The sequence below is a fragment of the Prenolepis imparis genome, unplaced genomic scaffold (genome assembly GCF_030444845.1).
Source record: "Prenolepis imparis isolate NDT839.2.m4 unplaced genomic scaffold, iyPreImpa1.0 SCAF_28, whole genome shotgun sequence".
NCBI classification, from domain to species: domain Eukaryota; kingdom Metazoa; phylum Arthropoda; class Insecta; order Hymenoptera; family Formicidae; genus Prenolepis; species Prenolepis imparis.
This window is the reverse complement of record NW_028141186.1, coordinates 206,308-219,601: the sequence shown is the minus strand read 5'-3', so window position 1 is coordinate 219,601 and position 13,294 is coordinate 206,308. Positions and strand designations below refer to the sequence as shown.

The following is a 13,294-nucleotide window of genomic DNA, read 5'->3' as shown; positions in this document are numbered from 1 at the left end:
TTAAAACATCTTTTAATGTTAATGTGATTGAATACAGGACACTTTCTCCATCCTACATTCAGTTTCCCTTTTCTTAACATTACTTCATGAGTCTCTTCATCTGCTTCAATTATTACGATACCATCTTTTCCTCTTCTTCCGGACTGATATTTCTCATTTATTTTCTCTTTAACTATTCTCTTCACTATTCGCATATGAATTCCTTCATTTTTCACGTCAATTTTGTTCTGCTTCTTAATTGTACCTATTAAATCATCATCATTCAACTCCATTTCTTCCTCGCCAATATTGACAATTTTTATCTTAGGTTTCATCCGCGGTGACTCAGTAACGTTAAAGTTCTCGCCCAGCTTGGCTTGTACTGTCGCCTTTAGCTTTTCCATTTCTTCTCCAGTCTCACAGCCGAGAATCACTGTTCCCTTACTTCCTTTTTTTAACTTCGTTATTCCCATAGCCATATTCTTGATATCTACCTTTTCTTTTATCAGTTTTTTAGTTGCTTCACTCTCCTGTTGCACCTTGGGTTTGACAATTATAATATTTTCTTTTTCCTTCTCTTTAACTGCTTCACTATAACATCTTTGAGCTCCCCCTGCCAGTCCACCCGCTCATCCTTGTATAATTCTTCTCAAGTCTTCCAGTTCTTGTTTAATACTTCCAAATTCTTTTCGAACTATTTCCTTAACCATCATTTTAATTTCCTTCTTACATGCTGTTTCGTCTTTTATTTCTTTCACAGTTTTTACAAGCCAATCTATTTTTACGTCAATACTCGATGATCCACTCGCTCCTGATATTCTATTTCCACTGCTTGATGTCGTAAACGAACCCGTAGATCCTGTAGATCCTTGTCTTTCCCTGCTGCTCCCCGCTGCTGTCGGTGCCTTCTTCATATCTGCTTCACTTTCAATTGTAAATTTCTCAAATGGGCCAGGACACGACACCAGTTAGCGATTTCTATCATAAATGTTATGTTTACTTGCACATCCTGGATGATAAAACAGTTTAATACAAGACTTGCATGCAACAACCTGATTTTTTATTGCCTTCTTACATGCCGAGCATCGATACTCGTCATATTCATCGTTCATATCGATAATTACCGGCCGAAGCTGTTAATACCAGCATAGGCGGTCAATTACCTTTGTCCAAATTCACACGTCAGCGCTTTGTGTCCACCTTTAATGTCTACCTGTCGCGTGAAATCTCGATGCCTCAATACACGAAATATAACTCTCACGCTCACAAATCAGCATATTCCTGTTAGATAACACTCATGTCTATTCCCGGTCTATGCAACTATTACTTCAATACTTTTTCGCCACTCTCCCTCACTATATAATCACTTAAAAGTTATCACTTTTGCAGAGCGATGTTTGACACGTCTTCTCTCAGAAAAAAAAGAGAGAGAGAGAGAGAGAGGGGGAGAGAGAGAGAGAGAGAAGATCCACTGACAAAAAAGTATGTATACGGCGCTGACTTGATTATTAAAGTAGTATTAATATTCGAAGACGAGCGATAAATTAATCTTTTCCATATTTCAAAAGTATATTGTTTGTACAACATTTTGCTGCGAAGCAGATGTCGGCTTGCACACTTTTTCAATTTTTGCCTCGTCTTGAAATATTGAATACCGCCAATAGTCGCCGCGCAATTAATACGGCGCTGATTTTATTATTAAAGTAGTATTAATAAAAGGCTAGCGATAAATTAATTATAGATAAAAAAGCTATAAAGCATTTAAAGCATTTGAAGTTCACGTAAAGTTCATGTATAAACCGCGCGGCGACATTGGTCAGTATTTAATAATTAAATACGTGGCAGAAATTAAAAGACTGTGCAAGCCGACATCTGCTTGGCAGCAAAATGTTGTCCAAATGATATACATTTAAAAAATGTAAAATATTAATTTATCGCTCGTCTTTAAATATTAATACTCTTTTAATAATTCTTTAAATATTGAACACCGACAATTGTTGCCGCGTGTGGTTTTACAGCGCTGACTTGACGATTAAAGGAGTATTAATATTTAATGGCGAGCGAGATAAATTAATCTTTTTCATATTTAAAAATTATATTGTTTGGACAACATTTTGCTGCCAAGCAGATGTCTTCCTGCAAATTCTTAATATTATTATTAATAAAGAAATAATAAATAAATAATATATTTCAGGTTATAAATAGTTAAAAAATAAGAAGAAACAATTAAAAACAACAAAAAATAAAAAAAGAGAAATAGAATAAAGAAGAAAATAAAGAAAAGATTTTCATCGAGAAAAAAAGGGGCAAAGAGAGGGAGAGAAAGATATAGAGAAAGTGAGAAGATACATAACCGATAGAGAGAAAATACACAGATAAAAAAGTATGTTATTGACTTGATTATTAAAGCAGTATTAATATTTAAAAATGAGCGATAAATTAATCTTTTCTATATTTCAAAAGTATATATATATATATATATATATATATATATTATTACATATATATATTTATTATATACACATATATGTATATTTATATATATTATATATATATTATTACATGTGTATATATATTATAAGTATTCATTTATGCATTGTACGTATAAATATGTATCACTTTATTTTATTATACAAAATCTAATAAATAAATAATTTATTACAGCTAATAGAAAAGCCTAAAGAAGAGGGGTTAAAAACAATTAAAAGAAAAAAAATAAGAAAGAGAAATAAAAAAGATATAGAAAAAAGAAGATTTTCATCAAGAGAAGAAGATAGAGAGTGGGAGATTGAGTTAGAAGGGAGAGAGAGAGAGAGAGAGAGAGAGAGAGAGAGAGAGAGAAAGAGAGACAAGATATAAAGAAAAGAATAAATATCCTTTATTTATATCTTTTTTTATACCAAAATTGTCATATAGTTTGTTTCAAATAATTATTTAAATTTTATATATGTATAAAAATGTATTATTCTGCTTTTATATATATTACATTTATCAATATATATATTATCAAATTTAAGTTTTGTGACGTGACGCCTTTTGAGCGCCGTCACAAGGGCAATAGCTCGACCGGGGAGGGAAGGGGAGAGCCGTCCTGGGGTTGCTTCTCACACCCTGAGAGATAGCGACCTTAAAGCGAAAAGATTATATTTTATTGTTATTTTTGTTTGTATAATATTTCCTGCGTTACCGTATTGAGCGAATGTGGGTTGAAATAACCGTGACACGACTAACTGAGTGGAGGATTCCTCAACGAAATGTGCAGCAAGATTCCGGAGATCCAAGGAGGAAACTACCGTAAATGGATACCGTGCCAAAGGTCATGTATCGAGTTCCCGTCGCTACCGCCATCCCGAGATATTATCTAAACTATAAACTGTTCTAGAGATCTGATGGAAGCGCTAAAGGATACCGAGAGGCCCCCTCATGCTGCAGAGTGAGGAGAGGGCCCTATATCAGCCCATAAACACCTGCGGGAAGGATTGGATGACGGCCCGGCCAGCCTGCCAATTCAAACCCCGGAAATCAAGAATTATGAGGTGATACCGCCACGATACCGGAAAGAACGGGAAGCGAGTCTCCGAAAATCACGGGTACAAGGACGAGGGCGCCGAAGGATCGATGGGCGGATCCCGGCGGCCCCACGGCGACCGAATATCGATAGGATGCGCGAGAAATCGGCGCGGAGCTCGAGGGACCTAAGGACTCTCTCTCGGAGAGTCACTTCTGTCTGGCGTACGGAACAAGTGAGAGGGACTCCAGGACGACAATCGATCAGCCTTGCGAACCTATTGTAAGCCGCCACTCGGGTAGTTCGTGAGTAGAAATTGTTCCCGGTCCAGCTAGTGTCGTGTATTACCGTGCTGTGGGTTAAAGTCTGTCGAGTAAAATCGACAGCTTTATACCGAATTACCGTTTCCGTTTAGCGGAGCATAGTTGCTCCAGAAAATTGTTACCGCGATACTGGCTCATACCGGGTTCCGCGAAAGTGTCTCTCTCAGGGAAGTTGCCGCCGACAGTCGTCATAAGTTAAGACTCGAGAATTATATTGTATTGTATCGTATCGTATCGTATCGTGTTTTTGATGGAATTATAAGATCGCGTTAAATAACCTCGGAATTTGTGCGTGGTCGCTCTCTGCGAGTTACCGTTACCGTATCTATTGCGAGGAACTCGGCGAGAGTCGTACATATAGCGCGAAATTACCGTTTGTTTCATTTCGTAAAGATTCCGTAAATATCGTCTCGTCCCGCCTGTTCGAGGGACTTTCATGGCAAATAACGTTATATATCATCGTGGTGAGCCATTGGGGACGCCTCGTTAATACCGTAATTACCGTTCCTTAATATTCCGACATTTCGAGATATCGATTGTGAAGATTGTAGTCTCGCGCGCGTGAGGAATGCTGCGACCACATTCCGGAGTTTTTGTATACCGCTTACCTTCTCGCACCTATTGTTCGCTACCGGAGCTAGTTTCGATTCGAATATGTTTATATACCGTGTGTACCGATTACCTCGCACGTGGATTCCCACCGTAAGGTAATCGTTTCCTGTAATTTCGAGATTATTACTGTATCAATTGTATATGTCCTTCTAATGTTATGTGTTAAATATATTTGTTAATTAATTATTGAATATTGAGTGTCAAATAATTTCCCTCCTCTCCTCCAGAATCTCTCTCTAGCGTTACCAAAGAATCGCGCCCCTCTGCCATACACTGAGCTAGGCGCAGCCGGACCTTTATATCAAGTTTCTTAAGAGATTCTAGTTACCGTGGCGCGAGAAATCGCGCCTGGCGCCCATTTATTAGCATAGAGTTTATACTGTAAAGTACCGCATTACCGTTGACTACCTATCTCGTTACCGTATCACCTACCTACGTTTCGATAGATATCGCTCCCGATTTACATTGCACGTCGCTTTCTCGAGAGCGGCGTTCTCGAGAGAGGCAAAGACGTCGCAGTTTATTTAGATTCAGTTAAAAATAAAGTTTTTTTAATTTTTTGTTATTATACTAAAATCGATTTTAATATTAATTATTAAATTAAAATTAACTTACTAATTTAATTGTTGGATTAATTACAATTGATTCTAATTTAAATTTTTAGATTAAAATTTATTTTATTATAAATTATTATATTAAAGTTTTAATTTTAAATGATATTGAAATTAGTTGTGATTAAATTTATTGTTAAATTAATTAGTTTTGATTGTTATAATTATTTAATTAAAATTAATTTAAATTATAAACAATTAGATTAAAAAATTTTTTAATTAAATTAAATTAAAAAATTGAAAAATATAAAAGTAAAAAAATAAATTAAAAAATAATAAAAAGTAAATAAAATAAAAAAATTAAGATTAAAATTTAAAAAAAATTATAAAACTAGATTTAATTAAAATTGTTTGGTTGAAATTAAATTAATTTTTATTTTTACCAAAATTGAATTTTATTTGATATAAAATTGAATGGCAATTTGACATTACTTGAATTGAAGTTGGTTGTGACTTGGATTATTGGACTGAAATTAATTGTAATTTGGATTATTAGATTGAAAATAAACTTGAATTGAAATTGGTTGTGAGTAGTTATTGATTTGAAATTATTATTGAATTGAAATTTGACTTGTGAATTGAAATTGGTTGTTACTTGGATTGTTGGACTGAAATGAATTGAAATTTGATTTGTGAATTGAAATTGGTTGTTACTTTGATTGTTGACTCAAATTGATGATTTGAATTATTAGCGATTGAAATTTGATTGAATTAAAATTAATTGTGATTTGGATTAGTGGATTAAAATTGATTTTGAGGCTTGGATTGTTGGATTGAAGTTTGACTTAAATTGAAATTGATTATGATTTGAAATTGATTGTAATTTGGATTTTTTATTAGATTAAAATTTGACTTAAATTGATGTTAGTTTTAACTTGATTCAAATTAGTTAAATGATTTAAATTAGTTAAGTGATTTAAATTATTAAATTAAAATTAGCTTTTATTTAAATCGTTTTTATTTACATCTAGATTAAAAGTAATTTTTACTTCGATTAATATTAATTTTAACTTATTATTAGATTATTAAATTAAAATTAATTTTAATTAAATTATTAGTTTAAAGTTAGTTTCGATTCAAATTAATTAATTAAAATTATGTTTTAATTTGAATTAATTTTACTTTAAATTGTTGAATTAAAAATAATTTTTATTAAAATTATAAGATTAAAATTTTTTTTTATTTTCAAATTAATATTAAATTAAATTAATTATACTAATTTAATTAATTTTAAACTGAAATAAATAAAAACTGATAAAGTATTATTATAATAATTATTATTATTTAATTATTATTTATTGATACAAAAATTAAAATTGATTTTAATATGGAAATTGACAGTGGTTGTCTCTTAAAGTTGGCTCTAATTTGAACTAAAATTGACTTTGGTTTGATGTTGAATTGAAATTGACTTTGATTTAGATTATTTAATTATTTTATTAAACTAATAATTAATTATACCTCGAAGAAAAGTAGTTCGAACTGCTGAAGAAGAAGAAGAATTCCAGTGTAATAAACAAGAAAGAAAAGCAAAATCTCAAATGGAAAGACGGAAAATGAAACGAATGATAACTAAAAAAGATTGTCAATCTTTATCAAATAGCAGTGAGATTTGTCCAAATATAGCGCAAACTTTAACAAGCTTCTCGAGAAATATAGTAATAGATCATGTTGTTTCACAATTGGTTAATTCACCTATGAAAGTATTATCTCCAACGAATAATTAATGTTAACGATGATACTGATATAATTAGAAATGTTCACAATTCAACTACAGAAACTTTATTAAATAATGATATTACTTTCTCTATACCTAGCACATCAAATAGTACAAGCTTCTCGAGAAATATAGTAATAGATCATGTTGTTTCACAATCGGTTAATTCACCTATGAAAGTATTATCTCCAACGAATAATGTTAATGTTAACGATGATACTGATATAATTAGAAATGTTCACAATTCAACTACAGAAACTTTATTAAATAACAATATTACTTTCTCTATACCTAGCACATCAAATAGTACAAGCTTCTCGAGAAATATAGTAATAGATCATGTTGTTTCACGAAAAGATTGAGAAATGAAAACTTTCGGCGAGCTTACACCTGCGTCCTCCACCTCTCGCTCCTTCCACCCCTTTTAGAGCATAAAGCAAGGGGATAAGAGGCGAGATAGCCGACAACCCGCGCGGAAAGACGTAAATAACCCACAAAGTCGTGAAAAAGAAGCAACGACAGCGCCCAACGGTAGCCGCAATCACGGAAAGTGGCCGAGTTTCAGCAAGTTTTCCATAATCCTCCCTCTGCAGCTTTACCGCGTGTCTTTTACGGTCATGACAGAAAGATGAAGATCATGGAGCCGGAATAAACGGTCGCGCGCGCGGAAAAGTCAGCTTTCGAGCTTGCACGAGAGATATATAAAACCTAATCGCCGGATGTGTGTTCCGATCTCTCGAGAGGATTGCTCCGCGCGGCTTTCGGATTCTGATGAATTTTTCCCTACAAGCTATAACCGAGATCTCGAACTCCGGCGTTTTGCCTGTCTATGTGTACAAACGGAAAAACCTCGTTGTTTTATTTTCCGCACGAGCGTGACGCGTATCATCAGCTCCCGGGATGGCGAACGAGGTCAGAGAGTGAGAGAGGGGTGACGCATCAAACATTTAGCGCATACTTCGCGCGATAACTTTGACTACGTCCGCATCAACGCGGCTGTTAGTTATCCCGGACAAAGAGAGCAACACAATCCCGCGCGTAGAGCGTGGATTTAACGTGGTAAAACAACCCTACCTGGTGAATATCGCGCGGTGGGCAAAATTTGCGCGAAACCGAATTTCTACCGTTCCTAACCGTGCAATGCACCTAATTACGCAATACATTAACAATACACGTACTTCAAACGCGCTCCGCTCCGGCCTCTCTTTCTACCGCGCTGGATTATTATTAGTCCGCACCACACAATACCGGTTGTAATGTCCATGAAAATCTCCTTCTCTGTCGGCGGCTAATATTTAGTCTGTAATTAAATCAGCGCTGAATAGGGGATCGCGAAAGGCCGTATAAAGATAATATATTCCGAAAAATCGCGGTGTGCGTGAAACTATTTTTTAATAGATATCACGAAAATGATACATTTCGGCTACAAAGATAAACGAGTTATAAGAAATATTGCGCATTATATATGTGTGTATTTTATACTCTGATATAATTCTCGTAAATATCTATTACCATCAGGACTGTCATTTTCATAAATAATGTATATATCACTCCTGTTACGTCCTGGCCTGCACGAAGGAAAGGCCGCTCGAAGGTCGTAACAGCGTTTTCCCGAAATCGGAGTGATTTCGGGTCGAACGGACTGTCTGGCCCTTTTGCAGGTCAACGACTGGATAGTCGCTTTTACCTGGCTTATTTCAGGGGTCCGTTCGTCGGTTCTTTTCGGTAAGGGAATTAAATCCCTTTTACGCGGGATAGGACCTTGTGCGATCTCGGGGGATATATGAAGGAACGCAGGGGTTTAAATAAGACTTTAAATTCGCGTAATGTAAATAATTATCATTTATTCAAAAAAAATAAAATCTTAATAATATTCGGAGAATTAGACATTTGAATTTGTGGACATGTATAAACAATTATATATGAGTGTGTGTGTAACGTTGATGTGCTATGAGGCGGTTGAGGATTCGCGTTGGCTTTTGATCGTCCCGTTTCAATCGGAGAGCGCGTTTCAATGCTCGACGGGCAGCGATTTCCACTACTTATTAAGTTTAGTCGCGATTCCGGGGATTTATTCACTTCCGTGATCGTAGAAGAATGAAAGTACTCACTGTTGGCTGTATATTATTTGGTGAGCGGGTTGGCAGCTATAGGTTGATCCTCAGGATCGATAATTCCTTCGAGTGGTGTGGGCGAAGGTGTAGGTTGACTGATAGCTGGTTGTTGAGCCTCGATGGTCACAATGTATGTTTAATGCGAGGATCCAGAAGTGTGTAACTGCCACGATGTAGGCGGAATTAATAGTACGTTCTTGGAAGATTCGCTGCTTTTATACTATTCGTCTGCCCTTCCTATAGGGCAAAGGGCGTCCTCTTTTCTTGTGACTCATAGTCATACGTTCGGTGTTTAATCCCCTTTGCGCAACGTATTGCTTCCTTGTATGAAGAGTTCTTTCCTAATTCCGATCTTTGGTCTACTGATAGCGTGTGTCGATCGTGATATTTCAACATTACCTATGACTTATTGATCAAAGTGTAGGTTTCGTAATCTCACCGATCGAGTTGTTTCACAATCACTGTCTTTCTCCGTTTAATTCTTATAACTAATTTCGGTCTTATAATTAATATGTTCGCGGAACGCGAATCTGCGTAAATCGGGGAGAAAAGAATCGTGCAGTCCACAGGACGTAACACTCTAAATACAGTTTTTCATTAATATCTCGAGAACGGAAGCAGCTGGAGGAGCCGTCGAGGTCTCGGACGAAAGGTTTCGTCGAGCCCTTTCGTCCGAGACCTGGAACGTCAATCCATCTCTTTTGGTTCGCGAGATATTAAATTTTTAATTATCTCTAGAGATGGTTTTTCGTTAATATCTCGGGAACGGAAGCAGCTGGAGGAGCCGTCGAGGTCTCTGATGAAAGGTCTCGTCGAGCCCTTTCGTCCGAGACCTGGAACGTCAATCTATCTCTTTTGGTTCGCGAGATATTAAATTTTTAATTATCTCTAGAGATGGTTTTTCGTTAATATCTCGGGAACGGAAGCAGCTGGAGGAGCCGTCGAGGTCTCGGATGAAAGGTCTCGTCGAGCTCTTTCGTTCAAGACTTGTACCGTTTTGTGATTATTATGCCGGAGCCCCGTTAGCCGTCGAGATGCCTTGAGGAAGGCTCTCTACGTTGCCCGACTCTTACCACGAGGAGGTGGGGACGGTCTTTACAGAGTCTTTTTTTTTTTTTTTTTTATTTAATATTCCGGACTCAATTTATTTCATTCGGATTCTTGTTTTTTCTCTGCAACGTCATCGTCCTCGACGTCGTCGTTCTTCTCGACGTCGTTGTTCTCGACGTCGTCGTCCTCGACGTCGTCGTCCTCGACGTCGTCGTCCTCGACGTCGTCGTCCTCGACGTCGTCGTCCTCGACGTCGTCGTTCTCGACGTCTTCGTCCTTCTCGACGTCGTTGTTGTTCTCGTTGTTGTCGACAACGGTCTCCACGTCCAAGTCGTCCGAAAATGACATGTCCGAATATATTGACACAGTATCGTCACTGTCCGGTGACGGTTCAGGCAAGATTGTCATAATACGCACCGGAATGACAAATGCTCTTAATTGGAAACTGAAAGAACAATAAAATAATTAATACAAAATTTGTTTAAAAACGGAGAAGAAGACTTATCGTTCCGTCTATTGTACTTACTCAAATTCACCGCGCTCGTGCGCCTGGAAAACTCTCTCGTCCATTACACGAGGTTCCATTTCTTTATTTGAACTGTTTCAGAATATTAACTATTAAAAACAAGAAAAATATTAAATGAGAAAAGTTTAAGTTAATATAAATGCTTACCTCTGTCAACGTCGGGAGCACGTCTTCGCACGATCTTCTCGCTACGAGAGCACAGCTAACAATGACTGGATCCAGCTCGTCGCTCGGTCGTTGCGCAGTCAAGGATCGACGGGATTGAACGTGTCGGTCGGTCGTTGCGTAGTTGGCGAGGCGGCCTTCTTTGTTGTACGCCACAGGTGGCTTCTAAGGAGTCGCCGCTTTTTTTTTTTTTTATTTTAATTCTTTTTTTTTTTAAACTACTCAACCTTTTATGTTGAAAACGAGAAGTCGGACGGGAGTGGGGTCTGCGGGATCGGAAAGGGTACGACCGGAAGTTTAAACGCTCAAAAGTCGGAAACCGGAAGTGGCGATATCTCGAGAACGGTGCTCCGTAGAGGGGTGGGGTCAACGGGTTTGGGTTCGGTTCGACCGGAAGTTTAAATGCCGAAAAGTCGAAAACCGGAAGTGGCAATATCTCATCAACGGTGCGTCGTAGGAAGTTGGGAAGGGGTGCGTCGGATAGGGTTCGCCATCGAAAGATCTCAGATAAAACAAATTTTTTTTTTTTTTCGAAAATATGCATATATTTCTTCTTTCTCGAAAACTATAGGAGATACAAGGTCCAGTTACGGGCTATCTTGTTCCTCTCTTCGAGCCCTACAAAAAAGTATTAGGACTTTTTTATAAAGGACTTATTGTTTTCGAGTTATTAATATTTCTTTTTTTTTCGTCCCTGAATGTTGCGTAGTTATTAAAAAAAATACAAAATAAGTATATATCAATCGATGGAGAATCGAAAGTTATGCATTTTGAACTATACGATTTTTTTTTTTTTTTTTTTTTAAGTCTCATAACTTTTGAAAATCATACACTACAAGTGTACTCCAATCGACACAGAATGAAAAGTTATGAATTCTGAACCAGCTTTTTTTTTTTTTTTCTTTTTTTCCCAAGTCTCATAACTTTTGGGGTTAAGTCTCATAACCAGGCGGGGCCTGGCCCTGACACCGAAAGCGGCAGAAGTGGGCCGGCAACGGGCAAGACAGCGCGCGGTGGAACGATGGTCGGAGGAACTACTCCGACCGAGGGCCGGTCTGCGCGCTGTCCAAGCAATTCAGCCGGTTCTATCGGATTGGCTGTCGAGAGATTTCGGACTCTCTTATAGGATTGTGCAGGTGCTCACCGGGCACGGGTGCTTCGGTGAGTACCTGCACGATAAGGCGCGGAGGGAGCCAACGACGAAGTGCCACCACTGTACGGAGGTCAGGGACACGGCGCAACACACAGTGGAATTCTGCCCAGCATGGGCGGAACAGCGCCGTGCCCTGACCGACGCAATAGGGGGAGATTTGCAGCTCTCCAGCATGGTCAAGGCCATGCTGGAGAGCAAAGAAAAGTGGAGCGCCGTCGCCTCCTTCTGCGAGGACGTCCTAACGCGGAAGGAGGTGGCGGAAAGGGAGAGAGAGGAAGACCCGGACGCCGACCCGATGCGTCGCAAGAGGGCTGGCGTCCGGCGAAGGAGATTCGCCGCAGCCGCGGCGAGAGGATAGCGGGAAGGAGTTGTGCGAAGGAGGTGGGATCGGGGGAACAGTGTTCCCCAGATCCCGCCTCGGAGGGGGGGGAGAGTCGTTCCTCTAGGGGGACGGCTCTTCCCCTCGCGAGGAGGTTCTCTCGGGGACCGTGGCCGAATCCCAACCCCCTCTGGGGGCGGAGGGAGCCCGATCCCCGGAAGAAAACCAAAAGAGAGGCGGAACGGAGGGGACACGATCCTCGCCCCACGGGACGAGGTTCACGGGCCCCTCCCTTCCGCTTAGGGATACTCCCTCTCTCGAGGGGGTCTTCCGAGAGGTGCCCCCCCCGTGTCACGGCCGAATCCTAACCCCCTCCGGGGGCGGAGGGAGCCGTGACACGGGGGGGGCGGAGGGCTCGCAGGATCTTTGGAGCGGGGGCTTCGGAGATCCACTGCACGCGGGCTCTCACGAGGGGGAAGAGAATGGGTGGCCCCATTCTCTTCCTTCCAGGACCGGGGTAAAACCCGGTCCTTTTATCAAGGTTTGGAGCGCAAGCTCAGCGTGCAGCGACCCCGGCGTATGCGAAAGCGATTCCCGGGGCCGCTGCACAAGCGCTCAGAGGGCCACCGTGTGGTTTTAGTGGGTCGGGGGAGTCCCCGGGACGCATTTGAGTCCCGGTGGGCGTTGATCCCAGCCCCACATAACCCTCTCACCTCCCCCGAGGTGTGAGGGTATGCGGTCGCGCATTTCCACACGCAAAAAAAAAAAAAAAAGGTTAGGTTCTCTCTCGTGGGATGCGGCCTTGCCGTGGCGAGAGAGCTCACCCCTTGCAAGAGGATAGTCTTGCAAGGGGTGCTAACAGCATCCCGTACCCGAGTAACGTCGGGTACATCAACTCCCCGAGTCTGGGGAGTTTCCCCAGTCTTGGGGAGCCCTCCCTGTGGGAGGAGGGGGCCCACTTCCCCTATAGAGCTTCGGCTCGTATGTGGTAGAGGATGGCGACCTTGAATACAAACGCCCGGTGGTATGGCACCGTTAGGGGATGGACATTGCACGGCGCCTTTGGCGCTGTCCTCCCTCCATACTGTTGCGGTTTGCGCCGCTGGGACTTCCTCCTCCGTGCTCTGGGGGGGTATTTTTTCGGGGGTTTTTTCTCCCGGGGGTATTCCCCCGGGGTCTCGGGGTTGGGGTCTTTGCGGCTGGGGCCGCGGGGGAGG

The 13,294-nt window shown here is 40.1% G+C and overlaps 1 protein-coding gene across 1 annotated transcript; it reads left to right on the top strand.

Annotated features, from left to right (window-relative positions):
* The first annotated feature begins 11,007 nt into the window (after positions 1-11,007).
* Positions 11,008-12,116, top strand: LOC145946916 (uncharacterized). Its single transcript, XM_083056669.1, has 2 exons — positions 11,008-11,051; positions 11,555-12,116. The coding sequence occupies exons 1-2, from the start codon at positions 11,008-11,010 to the stop codon at positions 12,114-12,116; spliced, it is 606 nt and encodes a 201-aa protein (XP_082912795.1).
* The last annotated feature ends 1,178 nt before the right edge of the window (positions 12,117-13,294 follow it).

What these genes read in the sequence shown, in the direction of transcription:
- LOC145946916 (XM_083056669.1), top strand. Translation starts at nt 11,008, where the DNA reads ATGCCGAAAAGTCGAAAACCGGAAGTGGCAATATCTCATCAACG. An exon ending in GTGGCAATATCTCATCAACG is followed by an intron (nt 11,052 to 11,554) that starts GTGCGTCGTAGG and finishes TCTCATAACCAG; the next exon opens with GCGGGGCCTGGCCCTGACAC.